At 38.7% G+C, this 20618-nt stretch overlaps 1 protein-coding gene across 2 annotated transcripts in view; it reads left to right on the forward strand.

Moving 5' to 3' along the window:
- The window catches only part of RYR2 (ryanodine receptor 2), a 432618-nt gene that overhangs the window by 398024 nt on the left and 13976 nt on the right, over positions 1-20618 (forward strand). For both annotated transcript variants that reach the window (XM_089897470.1, XM_089897471.1), the window contains 5 exons: positions 1536-1669; positions 5076-5136; positions 6950-7096; positions 9346-9480; positions 19297-19453. In XM_089897470.1, the coding sequence (XP_089753596.1) occupies positions 1536-1669; positions 5076-5136; positions 6950-7096; positions 9346-9480; positions 19297-19453 (634 nt within the window). The remainder of the gene's footprint in view (positions 1-1535; positions 1670-5075; positions 5137-6949; positions 7097-9345; positions 9481-19296; positions 19454-20618) is intronic.

The following is a 20618-nucleotide window of genomic DNA, read 5'->3' on the forward strand; positions in this document are numbered from 1 at the left end:
TAATTTTTAAGTAACGTAAAATAGATAATTTGAATATTTTATTCTTATTAATTATTTAACAGTATGAAGAAGCAGTTTCTAAGTTATTAAAGCAAGAGTTTCTCTGAAGGACACGATATATCTAGAGTCAAATAAATAGACAGATTGTAATTGCAGCTGAGACAATCCATAGCGTTCCTGCTCTGAGGTCCAGTTTGTTCTCCTGGGTGAGAATACAACCCCTAAAGAACTCCCACTCAGATCAGCCCAGCCCATTTTCAGTGCTGTGAGAATACTGGAAAACAAATTGTTTTAATGAACCTAAATAGTGTACGTTCATAGGATTTTTCACTACCATTGCTCTTTTATGTTTTCTTTTAATTTACCTGATTGTATACATTCAGAAAAAGCTCATTTTTATTTCTGCTAATCCTTTCTTTCTTTCTATTTATCCACTTTCTTTCTATTCATCCACTCTAATATTTTACTTTAACGTTCCGCCTCCTCTTTCGCTGGTTCTCAGTTCCTTTGTTTCTCCTATATTCCTGTTCCTTGCTTTCCTTTTCCTCTCTTGCTGCCCGTTCTCTCTCCTCCTGCGTTTCTTTCATTCCTTTTCCTGTTGCCTCCATTTTCAATGATGTGCGGGATCCTCATGGTATATAAACTGTAGGCCAAGAGTCGCTATATCAGAGACAGAGGTACTGAGCTCACAGGTGATCTGTTAGCCCACATCTAAGCCCTGATCTAAAAACCCAACATCTGGGCAAAGGCCCAGACAAATGTGACAGAAGAGAGAGGGGCAAGGAAGCCAAGGGGGGTTGCAAAGAAGTGATTCTAACGATGGACAAGGAATCCATTCTAGGTAAGAATTAAACTGAGGACCTGTGGATGGTGACAAGGCTCCAGGTTCAGGTGTTGTTGAAGAATGGCTGGAGTCAGGATACTATGGGGGGAGTTGAATGTTTGCCCTGGAGACCACAGGGGGGATACCAGCATGTCATGGGCAGCCCAGTGGCATGCCGTGCTCTACGCAGAAGATCTTTGCTGGGAGTCAGCCTTGCCTGGATGCATCCTCACCCCATCTCTTGCCAAGCTGAGACTGGGCATGTTACATTCTCCAAGATCAATTTCTTTATCTACAGAGTAGGATGCTAACAACAGGAAACTTAACATATTATGACAGTCCCATGAGGGAAAAGCAAGTTAGACCTCTTAGCGTAATTCCTGACACAGGGTATGAATTTGGTAGTTACTTTATTCCATTTTCTCCCACCTCTTTACCCATTTACTTGAGCCTATCCTCTTTTGGGCCTGCCTTTCTCTCTTGCATAAGAAATCTTGTTCTTCAGCTAGGCATTATTTAAAACGCTATAAGTTCACTAAGACCTTAAGCAGTGTGATCACAGAACATGGGCCGTTAAGTTAGATGTTTAAGTGAACCTGAAAGTAAGACCGATATATACTATATATAAAAATAATTAGATGTTTGTATGTGCATATACAGATGAGATTACTTAATGGTGGAGGCCAGTAAAATGCTTTTTTTCTTGCCCCAGGTTATGGATAAATATGGAGAGTTCTATGGCCGAGACAGAATCAGCGAGTTACTTGGCATGGACAAAGCTGCCCTGGACTTCAGCGATGCCCGGGAAAAGAAGAAGCCAAAGAAAGACAGCTCCCTGTCGGCCGTGTGAGTGTTCATTCTGCTCTATCCGAGGTCTAGGTGGAAAGGAGGAAAAAGTAATACACTTCTGAACTTGCTAGTGCACTGATTTCCTTTCCTTCAGTGAGAGAAACAGAGAATATATAAAGTCTGCTTTTGTACTTCCGGGTATTTTTGCACTATGGAATCAGCAGATGTAATCTATTAATTTTTGAAGGTGACTTTTTCATTATTTACATAAATAATGAAAAAAGCAAGAAAAAAAGATTTGTTTTATCGATGTGCCTTTTTATCCCTAAATGCCACTTAAGTTGAAGTCAGAGATGCAAAAGCATAACATTTGACTCGTTAATGCTTCCTGTTTGCAAAGAAGTTAGTTTTCTTAATTTTGGAAAAGGGAGCTATGTAGACCTTTTATTAGAAATAAGTTCATATTCTTTTAATTGTTGTGTTTTATTTAAATAGCAAAGACTTGGTATACTTAGTATACTATTACTTGGAAAGTTTATTTTAAAATGAGGCACTCTATTATACAGTGCTTGCATGGAATAATATGATATAATTAGAAGGATGTAAACCAGTTGAACTGAATTCACCTGAGATTGAATTTCACAGGCACGTGTAGTGTTAGTATCCATATATATATATACATCTGTATCTGTCTTGCAAATTTAATCAACTATAATTCTAGAATTAGTTGTAAAGCCTACATGCTTTTTAAAATGTAATTTCTTATTGTAGCCACTTAACGATTTTAGAAAAAAACGTAATCGTTACCTTCCCTTATCTGTGTATTTAAGGTATCAGTCAATTAGGTATGTGACGATTTCTCTGAAAACATAAATATTTAAGGTTCTGTAGAGCAATGTTAGTTTGTCTTAGATAACTATTTTAGCTAGCATTAAAAAACAACATTTTGGCTGATCTCTTTTATACTTTTTATCTCTCTGAAACCTTGTTAGAGCTAGTTGGGTCTTTAAAAATAATGTGAACCCAGTTCAAAAGTAGTTAGATAAGCAAATATATAGCAAGTTATGAATTTAAATTTAAAATATTACCTGAGTACTTTAAGAAAACAAATGTGGTTCTTAAAGAAATGTGGTCACTATACGTAAGATGAAACACAGTTGGCAGCCCTTAGGCATTAAGGCCCTTATGTTAGAATATCACGTAAGGACTATGGTGAGAGGGGGGCTGCTGAGTTTCTTACTAGCATTTTCAGATCCCTGATAACCAATGTAGAATTAAATAGTTTTACTGAATTATGCATTTTCCATGGTCATATTTGTGACTCTAGAAAATGTCTGATAAAATAGAAGGAAAGTTTAGACTGTTTTTGTACTATGAACAGTTTTAAATTAGTGGACTTTTCCACTGTTTTACATAGTAAATGTTTGCAGGTTTGACCCCTAGCAAAGTACCAAGAAATTAATGTGGCTTTTATTAATACCTTTAAATATGGATAATAAAATTAGAAGAATAAAGATATAGTAAATAACACACATTACTAGGAAAAGATTTACATGTAGTGTTCCTTTATTAAAGTGTTTGGAAGGATTGAGTTTTCAAAGATTATCTGTTTTCTATATGAATAGTATCTTAATGTGAACATTTGCATATAAGGATGATTCATGTATCTATGTGTGCATGTATTTATTTGTCAATCAGATACATAGGGCTTGGTATGTGCACATTTAAACAAGTGGCCAGTTCACCTCCTGGGGATAGAATGGCTGCCAGCAGCCAGAAAGCCTGCATGCTTCTTCATGTGTGTCTTTATGGAGTGAGAGGAGAGCTTATAATCTCAAAACCATCTAGCAAAACTCCTCAGCTTCTGGCTTCTAGTTTACCCCTGAACCAAGCCCTGTGGCCAGGTTAATGCCATGCCCAGATTGGCCTAGGTCAGCTGTGCTCCATCCCTGGGGGTGGAGTCAGCTCCACCCAAACAGCATCACTGCCACTACTGGTGAGAAAAGAGTTTTGTATACTACAAAATACTCTTAATGCTGTTGGTAGGAAACTTGCTACCCTAATGCATGACAGGGATGGAAAACAACTAATCATAAGAACAAACTTCTAAATAAGTTAGAAACGACCATGGGAAGTTCAGACATCCTGATAAAAACCCTTATTTTGTTTTGGATTGCTTTCATGGGAAATAATCATGCTCTCATGCGAATTATCCAATGGGTTTATTTTTTTTTCATCTCTCTCTTTTTTAAGAAAAAGTATTCTTATATTGAAACCCACTAAATATTCATGAAATTTTAAAAAATATTATTTAATAATAAAATTAATTATAACTCAAAGACTGCTTTATTTCCTTAAAAAAATTAAACCTTAACTCTAAGGGGAAAAGTCTCCTAAGAAGTCAGCTTAGATTATCAACTATTTATCATTGCACTTGTAATTTAAGATTGGCCTAATTAAAAGAAATGATTAAAGAAGTAAAGACTAAAACAGTAAGTCTAGAGAAGCCTTTTTGAAAATAACACTAAAATTATATTATTATCATATCAATTCACTGGAATGTTGCAAGGGCTAACAAAATTATAATTTCTAGCCCCATAAACTGGTGACAAGTTCTGGAAAAAAGCGAAAATTAAAAATTAGTATATTTTAATACATGTATATTTTAATCTGCAAAGATCATGACTATGTTGATTCACTCATTCAACATTATTGAGAGACATTCAGTGTATGATATAACATGCTTGGTGTTGGGGATTTCACAGACTAGTGAGGAAGGCATCAATACACATACATACATACACACCTACGCCTGCAAAACAACATGGGAAACGATTATAAAGGGAGGTGTCTACAAAGCACTATGGGAACCAAGGGGAAGGGTTAAATTCCTTCTTGGATAGAGAAGGAAGTAGAGAAGGGGCATTTCTGAAAACGATAGGAAACAAAACCAAAATGAATAAGCCTTTTCATTGGCAAAATCAGTACAGTTGTAAAACAAGTGTGGACATTTATGCAAGTTTTTATTAGTTGAACTAAAAATTATTCTGTTGGGATGCAATTATGAATATATAATGAAAGTTAGGGAGGAAAGTTTCGATATACCTATGTTAGTTAATTTAGTAGTTTCCAGGAATAATTGTCACATATAAAGTGTTTATTTTATATTTAATATAGGAAAAGAAAAGGTCAAAAAGAAAAGACTATTTTTAAGTAATAGAGACATAGTGATGCTTTGTTTTGTTTTCCAAGATTCCTCTTAAAAAAAAAAAAAATCACAAAACTCTGGAGTACATTTTCCAACAGAGCTCTCAGCTCTTCCCTGGGCTCCTGAACTAGAACTCATCTCCTGAGATGGTTGCCAGCTCTGCCCCATGGAGAGTGAATGACAGCAGGCTTTTGCAAGCCTGTGAGTCTCTGCTTCATGTACATATCTACAGATTCTTCTTTTTTGTCTTTCCAGGCTGAACTCTATTGATGTGAAGTATCAGATGTGGAAACTAGGAGTCGTTTTCACTGACAATGTAAGCCAACTTCATTACCACAAAGTAAAACGCACTCTGATTAGATGAGTTTGTTGGGCTTCAGTGGCTGGAAAGATGGCTATTTAAGAAAGCTACTTAAGGGCTTCCCTGGTGGCGCAGTGGTTGGGAGTCCGCCTGCCGATGCAGGGGACGCGGGTTCGTGCCCCCGTCCGGGAAAATCCCGCATGCTGCGGAGTGGCTGGGCCCGTGAGCCATGGTCGCTGAGTCTGCGCGTCCGGAGCCTGTCCTCCGAAACGGGAGAGGCCACAACAGTGAGAGGCCTGCGTACTGCAAAAAAAAAAAGAAGAAAGCTACTTAAATACCAGTTCGTTTAATACTGACCACATCTGAGAAAGACCCAGAGAAATATATGATTAATCAGCCCATATCTCATTCCATTTCTTTCAGTAGCTGAAAAATTAAAATATATTTACACGAGAAAATGAAATGGAGATGCAAATTCGTGTGTATTTTCATTCAGATTTTAGTTGAGCAATCGCATTCTTCAAAATTTTTATAGATGTTAGAAAGTTCTAAATATATTTTTTAAAGTTCTTTTTTAACATTAATTGCAATCCATTTGTTTCTGCCAAATAAAGTACATTAAATTATTGTGCTCTTTTTCTTGATGGATCCTTCTTTTATCAAAGAGCATGACAGCTTCTGAGTTAGGCCTAGGACCCACGTATATATCCAAATATTATGAAAAAAAATCGCCCATGACTAAAAGCCACCAGCTGTCAAGGCAGAGAATCACATACTACCTCGTTGGCTCAATAGCATGACATTTTTGATTCTTAGAAATTCCAGTTTAACTAACTGTTACTGTCAGTTGTTTTTGTGCTACCATTTGCTGGCTATGGGAAGTTGCTAGAGAGAATCATGAAACATGGCTGAATCGATGGACTACAATTTTTGCTGTTAGATCTCAGCCCATCCCCTCATTACTGCTTCTTAATTCTTTTACCATCTTCTCACTCCTCCTACAGAAAGGCTCGTAACAACCTCCCCTAAGGCCTTCTGCTGTTCTTGCTGCCGTGCTTTCTTCCTTGGGTATCTCATTGAGTCTCAAAATCTCGCTCTTATCTTAGCACTTTTATAGTGAACCTTAGTTCCGTTCTCCTAAAGACCCGTGACCCCCCCCATCCCCCCAGTACTCCTGCCTCTGTCCCCACCCTGCCTCACCCAGCCGTGGGCCCAGAACTCTGGGTAACTTAGAGAACCCTCTGATATTCAAAATCAAGTCTTGAGTTATCTTTTAGGACTGTCAACTGTTAGTAGGGTGTCTTGCAGCTAACTTCTCATCTAACAATAGAAGCAACTCCCCTGAATAAAAAGGAGGCCACCCCAACTCAGCCACATGTGGCAACATCTGGAGACATTCTTGGTTGTCATGACTGGAGAGGGGGAGTTCTACTACTGGCAGCTAGCGAGTAGAGACCAGGGATGCTGCTAGCTATAACCATCCTACTATGCACAGGATGGCATCCACAACCAAGGATTATCTGGCCCAAACTATCAATAGTGGACATTAGTAAGTTGCTGTTGAGTAGTAAGTCAATACATTTTTCTCTGTGGGAGGATAAATAAAAAGAGCCACTCTGATATAAAGGAGAGAATGGCATTGAACCTTGCAGAACAGCTAAATCAAACTAAAATACACAAACAAACTGATATAACTGATTGGAATTATATAAATCTTTAAGAAGATAAAGTCAGTGGAGTGGTTATCATAGAATGAGAGCAGAGTCGTTTTTGACAATAGTATGTATTCTATTTTCTGAGATTATTTTCTCTCATTTTGTCTTAATAGTCCTTCCTCTACCTTGCCTGGTATATGGCCATGTCCGTTCTCGGACACTATAACAACTTTTTTTTTGCCGCTCATCTTCTTGACATTGCTATGGGATTCAAGACGTTAAGAACCATCTTGTCATCAGTAACACACAATGGCAAACAGGTAAAAGTTTATGTTTTCCTCCCCCTGCAAAAACTGAAAAAGCAACAAATATTCTAACAGATGTAACACCAAACCTCAAATGACAGTGTACAGTTTTAAAGACTTTTGTGAATAGAGGATCTGTACCTTTTCTCCTATAAACCATGCAGATTTGTAATTTGAGAGCCCCCGAGACCTACATTCAAGTCTTGGCTTGATGGATGAGCTGTGTGACCTTGGATAAATTACTTAGCATTCTTTTAAATCTCAACTCCCTCATTTTGTAAAACGAGTACAATAAAAGTACCTACCTTATAGGGGTTTTGTGAAAATTAAATAAAAACAGAAATGTGGAGGTCTTAGCACAGGCTCAAGCACATTAAACACTCAGGAAGGTAGTTATTATTTTGTTCCTAATATGATATTTGCTGTACCTGATACTGTGGCTAAACCAAAATATGTTGCAACATCCTAACACACTAGTTATATTAGTAATAAAACCTGAGATGCTACATTCTTAATTTATTATAGTATTTTAAAACTGGATATCCATGGGCTCTTTTCTCCACTTTTAAATTGGGCAAAAGGAATAATAATGTTTCACACTTGACAAGGTCATGCTTACTTGGAGAAAAGCTGGCTTAATTCCAGATAGTCAGCTTATGTTCTAATACAACCCATTTGTAATGTTAAAACTTTCATTATTAATAAACTTCTCAATTCATTCTCTATTTATCAAGTGTCCAGTGGGAGGTAACACATTCTGTTAGTTATTTAGAATAACAGAGTCCTTCTTTTCCAGAATTTTATAATCCAGCGTATTTTAAAATCAGTGCCCTTCCCAAAACCTTGAACTGTGTCCACGGTTAAGTTCACATTATCATGACCTTCACTTTTCTAAATTTCAGCACAATGTTCTTATATATGTCACTGTAGTTTCTGAATATGAGTATGATATGCATGGCACGTCATGAGTCCGGTGACAAAAAGCGTACTATGTATATTCATCGGTCAATAAGTAAATTGGTTTTGAGCTCCCAGTATGTTCGAAGAACTGGAGGTGCTAAATCTGTGGAGTATTTTCACACAAAACATCTGGCACTACTTTCAATTTCTAAACTTTTATTTCTAAACTTTACTCCTTCTCTTTTTGAGGTATCAAATTTTCATTTGCAAAGATAATAGAGAGCTTAAATAGCCCTTATAGGTAAAATACACAGAAATTTACAGTGGCCTTATACTTATTAATTTATAGAAGTGAATTAAGCCCTCTATTAAGACAACATGTTTTTTCCAGATAATTATGAAGTGATTTTTAAAAGACTTAATATATGCTGCCACAGTTAAGAACACCAGGGGTATGTTGTAATCAGAGGAAGTAGACAAAAAATAATGCATTTTAGTGTGTTTAGAACTTCTGTGATAGAACCAGAAATATACTTTTACCACCTTGGTGAAAGTCATATTTTAAAAATATACATATTCATATACAAATTCTATGTATATTCACATATATATTCTATAAAATATACGCATATATATACATACTATATACGCATATATAACATTATGTATAGTTTGGAATTAAAGAAAGATTACATAGTGCTGAAAAAAGACCTTTCAAACTGGGACTTTTATTTATACGTTGAGAAAATTTGCCTTCAAAATAGTGTTATTTATTAGCTATTAAAGTGTCTTTCCCTTTGATCATTGGTTTATGTTAACAAAGCCAGACTTCTTAGTTTTATTTTTTTTAATATTTATGATACATATTATTAACAGTCGTGCATTTCCAGACATTAGAAACAATTCCTATTTCGTTTTAGGATATGATTGAAAGAAAACGTGATTTACAACCCCTCTTACTATCATAACAAACATGAGAGAGTTTTTGTTAGGAATGTAAATTATTTAAAGGGAATAGAACTTATAAAAAGAGAGAATGTATTTAATGTAGTATCTACTACCAAATATTTAGATGATAGAAAAATGAACATATTAAGCTGCTTATTAATATTATTAATATCAATTTGGATATGAAACTAAATCAGAGTTTTATTCATGTTATTGTATGCATTTATTAGCCAATTAAGTAGTCAAGTTTTACATAAAATAAACTGGCAACTTGATAAAATATAGAAACTATGAAAATAGATTTCCCCACTGGGGGGATAAGAAAGGTATGAGGTGTGGATTCCATTAGCTTTTAGTCAGTAAATCCACTGACTTATATTTCTAATATATATGTTCAATGTCACATTGCTTTCCAGCTTGTATTAACCGTTGGCTTATTAGCTGTTGTCGTATACCTATATACTGTCGTGGCATTCAATTTTTTCCGAAAATTCTACAATAAAAGTGAAGATGGCGATACACCGGACATGAAATGTGATGACATGCTAACGGTAAGTTCATACACTTTGATCTCCTATGAATGAAAAAACTTCTCCTGCTTCTTCAACCCAAGGAATTGTGTAGTCATTCTTTAACAGTGAAGAATAGAAAATAGTGTACGCAGCAAAAAGTTGTGTGGCTTTTTAAAGAATTGATGATTTTCATTTTCTGTGGAACGTGAAGGACTGTTTCTGCCAATTTTGCACATCTACTGCATCAGCCTGATAATAAGTAGAATTCTGAGTAAAGTCCTTAGAACTGGAAGGATTAACATAAACACTTTAGCCTGTTGTTTGTATATTCTAGGAGAGCAGGCAAAATTATTTCCTTGTAGAAGGTTTAGGTATTTGTTCACCTTAGTGACTTGAACTGAAATTACTGAAGTCCAAAAATATCTCTTTTATATTGAGTATCCTGGGTTAAATTACCCTTTTAGTCTTGGTTTTAAAATCAACAGATGTTAAAGATTTCATATTGCTTTATCACTCTTCTATAACCTGCATCTCTAATATGACAAATCAGAAATTACCATATATGAGATGCTAGACTGTGAAGGGGAAAATTAGACAAAATACTTAACCTCTAGCTGGAAAGAGATGAATCCTTCAGTGAGCTCCAAATTGAGATACCTATACAGTTGGGGCTGGTGTAAAAAGACATGGACATAATGATGCTAAAATTGCTCTAGAAAAAATAAACATCTCAAAGGAGTAGTGACAAAGACCTACTAATATTACAAAGACTAGTAATTAAGACAGTTTTTGTACTAGAGAATGACAGATCAATGGAATACAGTCTAGAAAGAGATTCAGATACACATGGAAATTAAAAGTATGATAAAAGTGGCCTTAGAAATTATGAAATGAAAAATAATTCAATAAATGGTATTGGTACCATGAACATGCTGTTAGGAGGAAACTGCTAAAAGTGGATGCCAACCAAGTTCTTTACATCAAAATAAATTCCAAATGAAATAAACCTTTCAATGAAAAATGAAAGTTAGGATTTGACTTGTGAAATAATAACAATTTTTATTTATTTATTGCTTGCTTGCTGCGTCAGGTCTTTGTTGCTGCGCGCGGGCTTTCTTTAGTTGCAGTGAGCAGGGGCTGCTCTTCGTTGCGGTGCGTGGGCATCTCATTGCGGTGGCCTCTCGTTGCAGAGCATGGGCTCTAGGAGCGCGGGCTTCAATAGTTGTGGCGCGTGGGCTCTAGAGCACAGGCTAAGTAGTTGTGGCACATGGGCTTAGTTGCTCTGCGGCATGTGGGATCTTCCCGGACCAGGGCTCGAACCCGTGTCCCCTCCATTGGCAGGCAGATTCTTAACCACTGCACCACCAGGGAAGCCCCATAACAATTTTTTAATGGGGAAAGGTCTTTCTGAATATGACATAAAACCTAGGATCCATGTAAGCATAAAAAATTACTTTAAAAAGGAATAACTATAAGGAAAATCTTAAATGCAGATGACAAGCTAGCAAAAATATACTGAACACTATAACAAAGGGCCAGTTTCTTTAATTTACAAAGTCTTTGTCACAACTGAGAGAAGAAATAACAAGCCAATAGAAAAATAAGCAAATTATATGACTAGACAATTCACTATAAAATAAGTTGAATCAGCTTATAAATATGGAAAGATGCTCAGTCTCTATCATATTGATACTTTAAAAAGTGCAAACCAAAGCAATCAGTTGCCACCTTTACCCATCAGGTTTGCAAAATATTAAAGTTTGTTAATACCCAGAGTTACTGAATTGATTGAAAAGCTGGCACCTTCATGAACACTGTTGGGAATTTAAAATACAACAATTTGAGAGAAATTTTATAATATCTATTGAATTTTTAAGTGTACTTACCCTTTGACTTGTCAGTTCCATTGCTAGTAACTGACCTGTTTATTCACAAATACGCCTCGCTATATTCAAGGACATTAGCTGCTATAACAAATTGAAAATAATATAAATTATCCTCTATAGAGTCTTGATTAAATAAATTATGGTAAATCCATATAATGGAAAATATGTAGCTTTTTAAAATAGTAGTGAAATCTGTATATGCTGATATGGAAAGACATACAAATTATACTTAAGTGGGAAAAAGAAAAGATCAAAAGGATCCTAACTGTACAAGATGATACACACACATATGCTAGAATGTATATAATAGATATGCTAGAATACACATACTATTTTTCTGGAAGAATACATAAGAAACTTTTAACAAGAGTTCATACAGGAAGTAGGACCACAAGTCAAGGAGAGAGAAAACTTGTGCGCCGGGAGACTGACCGGTCACTAGTAGTAACCTCCACCAGAGTCACTAACAGGGGACACTTTGCCACCCCCTCGCTGCTTCCCCACATCCATACCCTACCATTCTAGGCCCAGTGAGGAAGGTACTTTAGAGATCCTTCATCTCCTCTTCTGTGTGCTGCCTTTAATACCACCTTGTCTCTCTGTCCCATGACCCCTGAAGACTTGGGGGAGTGGCTGGCCAGATGCAGAGAGGGGAGCAGAGGGTTGGAGGAGGCAACAAGGCGCAAAGGAGGGTCATTAAGGGCTAATGGTAGGCACTTGTGCCTACACTGACTCCGGGGAGATTCATTTATATTCCAGGAGAATCACCCCAATGGGTCTAAATCTCAAAATTCACCAGCCTCAGGTCAGAAAGTTGTCCTGTTCATTCCCAGAGGGTGTGATGCTCAGTGAACTGCTCAAGATTGGTGGAGAGTAGGGAGGGTTTCAGATGGGGATATGCAGTGGCCTGGGTTACACGCTGGGAACAACGTGTGACTTGGATTCGCCTCTCCTACCACAGTATGACCCCCAAAATATCCTGGTCTCTCACTCTCACATCATGAGTCGTATCTGACCCTGTTCAATTTGCCCTAATAGTGTTCTTATATGACTACATGTTGCATCTTGCTCTCAGGATGTTTCCACTGCTCTTGTTAATTTTGTCAGTGGATTTATTAGGAGAAGAATCCATGCATTATTTGAACACGAGGTGGGTTAGGAAGACCACTGCCTTTACCTGGTTGATTTTACCCAATGACAGGGAAATGTATAAAGAAGGTAGAGAAGCTTACCTCACTTTAGGATGAGGAAATTGGCTTCTTGATGTTTTCATCTGTGGGCTTGGGACTGAGCTACAGCCAGGATTTTGTTCAGTTTCAGGAATTTCTGTCTATATGGGTGAGACTGCCTCTGACCAGCTCTGTTGTAGGTATTTCTGTCTCTACAAAAATAACAATGAACAGATCTTGCCTTTGGCTGAGGTGAGGTTGGAGGCATCATAAGTTTGCATCTTAGGTGTTCCTTTCTTGAAACAGAAAACTCAGTTCCAGGATGCAGACTACACCTCGGCTCCTACCTCTTTCACAATTATGTACTGCTGTCAATCAGTCGAACCAGACAGGAGTCTGTGTACTTTGCACAGTCCATTTCCAGGTGATTGTTCTTAACAACTATTGTGTCAGAGGCCACATTACCTAGGTTAACCTTTCAATTTTAGATGTAAAAACCCCTTTTAATTTGCCTCTTACTAATGCTTGTGCAGGGAGGTTTTGAAAAAGCCATAGCCACTTAAAATGTAAGTAATCACTGACAGTAATGCTCATTAAAAGTGGAGGCTTAGTAAAACCAAACAGATAGCAAGACAGAATTATGGAGTAGCAGGTGGTCAGATTTCATTGTTTTAATTCTCCAAAGAGAATCCTTTCTTTTTTTTTCTTGTGGTACCCGGGCCTCTCACTGTTGTGGCCTCTCCCGTTACGGAGCACAGGCTCCGGATGCGCAGGCTCAGCAGCCATGGCTCACAGGCCCAGCTGCTCCGTGGCATGTGGGATCTTCCCAGACTGGGGCACGAACCCGTGTCCCCTGCATTGGCAGGCGGACTCTCAACCACTGCGCCACCAGGGAAGCCTGAGAATCCTTTCTTTATGCCAGTCTCCTTAGCATTTCTTTTTCAAAGAGTAAAGTCTAGTATTCTCATCTGAGATAGGTTTTCCTCACTCACGTCGTATTTTATTGCTGTCATCCTGAGTTCCCATCGCATTTGTTGTTTCAGGTTGTTTCTTTAGGTCTCAGAGAACATTGTAGGTTTTCTGGGGGACGTAATTCACCGCCAGTGTTTCATAACTTACAGCAGGTGGCACTGTAGCTGCAGTTTTGCAGAGTCAGTGATGATTCATACTTAAATTTCTTTTCTTCTTTCTTTACTTACTTATTTATTTGGAATCATGGTGTTTTGAGCCAGAGAATCTAATTAATCCAGCCGTAACCTGATAGAATTTGAACCTCTTCACCAAGAATGTAGGAGAAGAAATTGAAAAGTAATCTAAAGTTTTCAAGTCCAGGGCAAAAAGCTGATTGCAGCTAGAGAGCCAGGGAGACTGACGTGGCATATATAAGAGCATTCATCTCAAAAGGAGTGGTTTTCAGCCTCAAATGCCCAGAGGAATCACCAGGAAAACTCTCTGTAAATCCACAGATCTTCAAGACCAACCCCAGATCCCTTGAGTCAGAAACTGTAGGAAAGGTATCAAGACCTGTGTATTTGGGAAAAAGCTTTCCAGGTGGTTGAGCTAAAAAGTATGCTCCTAGGGAAGTAACCTGCTTAAGTAGTTGTTCTAAAGTACTTATTTTACCCCATCTTCTCAACGAATAATCTGTTTCTCTCTAGTTCAACCTCTATCTCTTTTTCTCTCCCTGTGTCTGTTTCTCTCCCCACACCTGCCTTTTTTGTTTTTGGCCAAGGTAAAGATCTTATAAGGATCTTCACCAGTCCCTAGAAACTGTTACTCTTCAGTGTCCCCTAAAGGCAGCATAAACAATGATTAACCCCAGAATGTATGTTTAGGAGGTGGATGGGGGGAAAGTCACAGAACGTTAAATCTTGAGAATTAGCAAGTGCCCTGTCCCCATTTCTGTAGCACCAGGCACCTTCCTCCCTCATTACTCAGGTTCTCTGAAGAAAGCGGTGTCACTTTTTGCTGCCCAGCATCGCTCCTCCAGCTCTTATGATCAGGTTGAGTCTGATTCTCTGAAAAGGAAGGTAGATGAAAGGACTTCCCTTTTCAGGCGCAGAATGGTAATCTGACAGGCTGCCGCCTCCTGTGAGTGGCTGGTCACCCCATTTCCTCCTACTCCACCACAGCAGCCATGGCCCTGCTATCTCTGGTGAGAACTTCTGATAATGAAGGAGAAGGTTGGGAAAATCAACATCAGAATCCCACTGGCGAACTGTGCATTTTATTCTTTTTCACTTTGGTATCTTATTAAGCCTAACTAAGCACATCCACAAAACTCTACCTCTCTTTTCACAGCATGACCGTGTTTCATTTTAATGAAATATGGCGGAATCCCCTCCTCAAAATTCTTAGTGCTATCATAGAATGAAGGCGAGCAGTGAGATGCACATATTGCCAAGAGAGGCCAAGTGGCTGACGAGAGATCTAAAAAGGAGACATTTACTTTGGTAATTTAGCCTCATTCCATGGTCTTGTTTTCAGCTTTATAGTCTAGAAAGTAAAAGTGAATCATTTGCTTGAGGACAGACTCACATTAACCAGACTCCTAAGAGTCAGATGTATCAGTCAGAATACCAACATTCCACTCATTAAAAGTTCAAGCAACAAGTTGATAGTCTCTTCTCTATAGAAAAACTCTACGTGGGGAGCCAAATTATAATCCAAAAGTCTTGGTCAGCAGGAATTAGCAGGAGGAATTAGCTAGACCATCTTAGTCACATATATGTCAAATAAGTGGGCTTGGAGAGCTAGGGCATTCCAGGACCTGAACAGGGAACTGCAGTGATCCACTGTTGGCCCACTATGGCTATTAGTGTGGGGAGTCAAAGGGCCAGAATTTGACATGGAGAAATGCCAGACCACAGCCAGGTAGATTGTCCAAATTAAGTCGCCAGCCAAAGGGGGCAGGGGGAGTTTTACAAACAAAGCTAAGAATGGGAAAGCCAGGAAAGGATGGCCTGTGTTAGTTCACTAAGTAAAGAGTAGGCAGCTGCAATAATAATTCTATTTCCTGTAGCCACAGTTAATCACATGTGTGGACAGATTTGGAGAAAAACATATAACCCCCAATTTTTCTTAATAAAAATAAGAAATGCATGTGGTAAAGACTAATTGCAACAGTATGCAAGAATATACAGGGAAAATAAAACTTTCTCTACCCACAGATCCACCATTTACAGTTTCAAGCACTGTTTTAGACAAACAGTTCTAAGAAATTAATGCCATGTCCTGAGGGCTTTTCTTAAATGTCTTCAAATTTTAATTTCTAAAGATTGATTCAGTACGTGGTACCAGGAATCCAGAATGTTTAAGCCTTCAGGAGATGTGGATGCAGGATTAAGTTTAGGCACCATTGGTCTCATCAGGCTGTCTGTAAAATAGGACTATCCTGGCCTCTCTGTAAGAGAGACCCCTTCCCTGGGCTGCAGAACAGTTCTGGGGTGATGCTCTTTGCTTATTGCATCCCAGACTGACCAACCTCTTTTCTGAGTGACCCAATCTTTTTTTTTTTAATTTTATTGAAGTACAGTTGATTCACAATGTTGCATTAATTTTTGCTGTACAGCAAAGTGATTCAGTTATACATATGTATATATTCTTTTTGTATTTTTTTCCATTACGGTTTATCACAGGATATTGAATATAGTTCCCTGTGCTGTACAGTAGGACCTTGTTGTTTATCCATCCTATATATAATAGTTTGCATCTGCTAATCCCAAACTCCCAATCCATCCCTCCTCCAACTCCCCCAGTCTTGGCAACCACAAGTCTGTTCTCTATGTCTGTGAGTCTGTTTCTGTTTTGTAGATATGTTCATTTGTGTCATATTTTAGATTCCACATATAAATGACATAATATGGTATTTGTCTTTCTGACTAGCTTAGTATGACAATCTCTAGTTGCATCCATATTGCTGCAAATTGCATTATTTCATTCTTTTTATGGCTGAGTAATATTCCATTGTGTGTGTGTGTGTGTGTGTGTGTGTGTGTGTGTGTGTACCACATCTTCTTTATCCATCCGTCAATGGACTTTTAGGTTATTTCCATGTCTTGGCTATTGTAAATAGTGCTGCAGTGAACATGGGGATGCATGTATCTGTACAAATTACAGTTTTGTCTGGGTATATGCTCAGGAGTGGAATTGCTGGATCATATGGCAACTCTATTTTTAGTTTTTTAAGGAACCTCCATACTGTTCTCCATAATGGCTGTACAAATTTACATTCCCACCAACAGTGTAGGAGGGTTCCCTTTTCTCCACACCTTCTCCAGCATTTGTTATTTGTATTGATAAGATTTTTTTAATGATGGCTATTCTGACCAGTGTGAGGCGGTACCCCACTGTAGTCTTGATATGCATTTCTCTAATAATTAGTGATAATGAGCATCTTTTCGTGTGCCTTTTGGCCAGCTGTATGTTGTCTTTGGAGAAATGTCTGTTTAGGTCTTCTGCCCATTATTCGATTGGGTGGTTTGTTTTTTTCTTATTGAATTGTGTGAGCTGTTTGTATATTTTGGAAATTAAGCCCTTACCAGTCACGTGATTTGCAGATATTTTCTGCCAGTCCATGTTTTGCTTATGGTTTCCTTTTTGTTTTGCTTCTGGTTTCCTTTGTTGCGCAAAAGCTTATAAGTTTGATTAGATGCCATTCGTTTATTTTTGCTTTCACTGCCATTGCCTAAGTGACCCAACCTTTATTTAATTCTGTTCATTAAATTCCAGGCGTCTGACTTAGATGCAGAATACAAGAAGTTTCCTATCAGCAATTGGCTGTTGAACTATGAGCATTTTGGTATCATCTTGCTGCCTATTCTTTGCCTGAGCTTTATGTTCTTTAAAATGACCTGAGAATCTGAGGTCTATTTGAGCCGTCCTCCATGAGAACAGCTGACCAGTCATAACTTTTCACTCCTCAGTCATCCCATCCCACAAGTGATTTTTGAGTACCTGTCATGTGCTGGACATTATTTAGGCACTGATGATAGAGTAGTAACCCAAGTAATTCTTCTTATAATGGGACTAATTCTAGTGGAGTGAGATAGATCATAAAACATCAAATGAAAAAATAAGTTGGAGATACAAGTCTGGAATTCAGGAAAGAGACCCAAGATGTAAATAGAAATTTTTTGAAGTAATTAGCACAGATGATATTTAAGCATGAAACTGGAAACGTTCCCCAAGGGAGTGTCCTAAAAGAAACAAAAAGTCAGAGAACCCAATCCTGGGCATTAGTTCATGAAGAGATAAGGAGATGAGGAAGAACCAGCCAAGGGGGGCTGAGAAGGAATGACCAGAAATGCAGGATAAAACCAGAGGAGTGCGGTGTCTCACTGAGTGAAGATGCTGTTTTGAGGTCTTTGCCCCGTTCGTTAGGGTTACGGCAGACAGTGAGTTTTCTGTTTTGCATTGATGGGTGACATCAGTTGGGTAAATGAGAGTGTCTCGAACAGTCTGAGGAGGCCTCATGGAAGAAAGATTATTCATTGAGGTTCTGAAGGATGAGTAGGTTCTAATGGGATACAGATGGGAAAGAATATTGCAAGATGAGAATATGCAGGCAAAGATCTAGGATCAGGAATACTGTATTTGGAGGAGGCATGGGTAGAGCAGAGGGCGGTGCTTGGGAGAGGGGAACTTAGAGAGGGGAAGTAGGGCTAAGTCAGAGGGCCTGGGATGGAGAGTGTGGACTTATCCTAAATAAAGATAAAACCCTAGATGCTTAATCCAGTGGTCCTGATGCTGCCCCCCAGAGGACACTTGGCAATGTCTGCACACATTTTTGATTGTGGGGTGGGGCGCTACTGGCATCTAGTGAGTAGAGGCCAGAGATCCTTCTAACATATGCTACAGTGCATAAGACAGACCTCACAACAAAGAATTATCTGGCCTAAAATGTTAATGATTTTGAGGCTGAGAAACCCTACCCCAAAGCGCTTTACTGCACCCCTCTTTTTTGGCAATGGACACTTGCAGCTGTACATGTTGTCGGTGGCTTTAAAGTTTAAACAATGAGCTGCTAGTTCTTCCCTGCCTCTCTCATTTTTCTTTATTCTAGACATTAAAGTTAAAAATTTTTCGCATTATATTCCAATGTGATAGAGGAGAGGATGGTAAGTGTTAAGTCTGTTTTTTTCCTCACTTAATTTCTAACATTCCATCCAGTTATACAACGGACTTTTACTTCCCCATTCCTTTGTCTGTTATGCTCACAAAAAAACTGAACAGTGCAATTAAATATAGTTTTGTGGCCCTTACTGTGATCCTAATGGGATAACCTTATGCCTGATGCTAGTGAGGTATTTTTCATTTCGCAGGCGCTAAGCAGAGTATGCAGCACAGAGTTTTGTTTAAAAGACAGCAGAGGGCTTCCCTGGTGGCGCAGTGGTTGAGAGTCCGCCTGCTGATGCAGGGGACACGGGTTCGTGCCCTGGTCCGGGAAGATCCCACGTGCCACGGAGCGGCTGGGCCCGTGAGCCATGGCCGCTGAGCCTGCGCGTCCGGAGCCTGTGCTCCACAGCGAGAGAGGCCGCAACAGTGAGAGGCCCGTGTACTGCAAAAAAAAACCCAAAAAACAAAAAACAAAAAAATAACTATAAAAGACAGCAGAATGTAAGAGCCAAGTGTTTGCATCACAATTACAAATACTAAAACAAAAAGAGGTGATGTAGAAGGCAAAGATGCTCATCATTTCCACAGTGAAGATTAGGAACAAGAGAGACAATCTTAGGTGTGTTGAGTATAAAAATGGGCAGTGGTCCTCCAGGAAGTGAAGCCATTCCTCTCTTTTCCAGTGCTATATGTTCCACATGTATGTTGGGGTACGTGCCGGAGGGGGTATCGGTGATGAAATCGAAGACCCAGCCGGCGATGAGTATGAGATCTATCGAATCATCTTTGATATCACCTTCTTCTTCTTTGTAATTGTCATTCTCTTGGCCATAATACAAGGTAAGCATCATCCTCAAGAAGATCTAGAATTTGAGCTACATATTGTTGAAGCTAACATTAAAGACGGGGTAAGAATGTCAGGTGTTTCTTAGAAAAGCCAAATAGAACTCTTCTGTTCAGTGTTTCTTCATTGGAAATCTGTAGAGGGAAAAACAAAGAAGCAAGGGACCCTGCTCTGGCCGGGAGATGGCTACAGGTTTCTCTGGCCTCCTTTCAAATAACAGAATGGAAAGAGCACTTTCCTGGGTCTGATTTCCTGCCCTGCCGCTGATGACCTTTACAACTAGTGGTGGGTGAGCCATCTAGCCTCTTTGGGTCTATCACATGGAAATTATATAAAGCTCTAAGCCATGGGTTATTGAAAAGATTTCTTTAAAAATGATGTCTGTTCCGTGTGCCCTGGGAGCAGAATGCTGTTCTTCACATTTGACGAAACTGAGCCATAGTAAGTCTAAGAAACTTGGCTGAAGTGTACAGCTGAAAAGTGTCAGGGCTGGAATCCAAAGGCACAGGGTCTGGACCCAGAGCCGTCACGTGCAACCACCGTGCCACGTTGACCCATTCGATCTTCCTTTTACTCCAAGGGAACTTGGAGCGGGTAGTTTTTTCCTCTCCTTTTATTCCAAGGTAACTTTTTTTCCCCTCAGAAAAATCACTCATGTTGTCTTCTTCTGCTTACACATTTATCCTAGCTTGAATTAAATGTCTATAAATGGGACATTACCCTCTAAATTCCACAGGCAAGAAAATGATACCCTTTTATCAGTAAAGTACAGGAACACGTTTAAAGGATTCATAACCCTTCCTTTATGTCTTTATTGAGTGTAACAATAATGTGTTTACAAGAGGGCAAAGTCATATAAAGCACTTGGAAGAAAACGTACAGCCCGGCCAGTCACAGGAGAAAAGGGAACAAAGCAGCAGGAAGCCGTTAGTTGCTGACTGCTGCAGTTCATAATGCTAGGGAAAGTTTATTGATGACGAACTTGCGAAAAAATGATTTGAGAAAAATTCCTCACAGTTAATATGGGCATGTTTGATTTGCAAATTAGCACTTGACAATCTTATTAGTGGCATTTTCTGTACTTTATGACCATCAATCTCCATTGCTCCTTCTTGGTGTGAAGCAGGTAGTAACATACCATTTCTTGATGCCAAGGTAACC

This window comes from Delphinapterus leucas, chromosome 16 (genome assembly GCF_059928025.1).
Source record: "Delphinapterus leucas isolate spDelLeu-1000000601 "Yukka" chromosome 16, BTC_Dleu_Yukka2, whole genome shotgun sequence".
In the NCBI taxonomy this organism is placed as follows: Eukaryota; Metazoa; Chordata; class Mammalia; order Artiodactyla; family Monodontidae; genus Delphinapterus; species Delphinapterus leucas.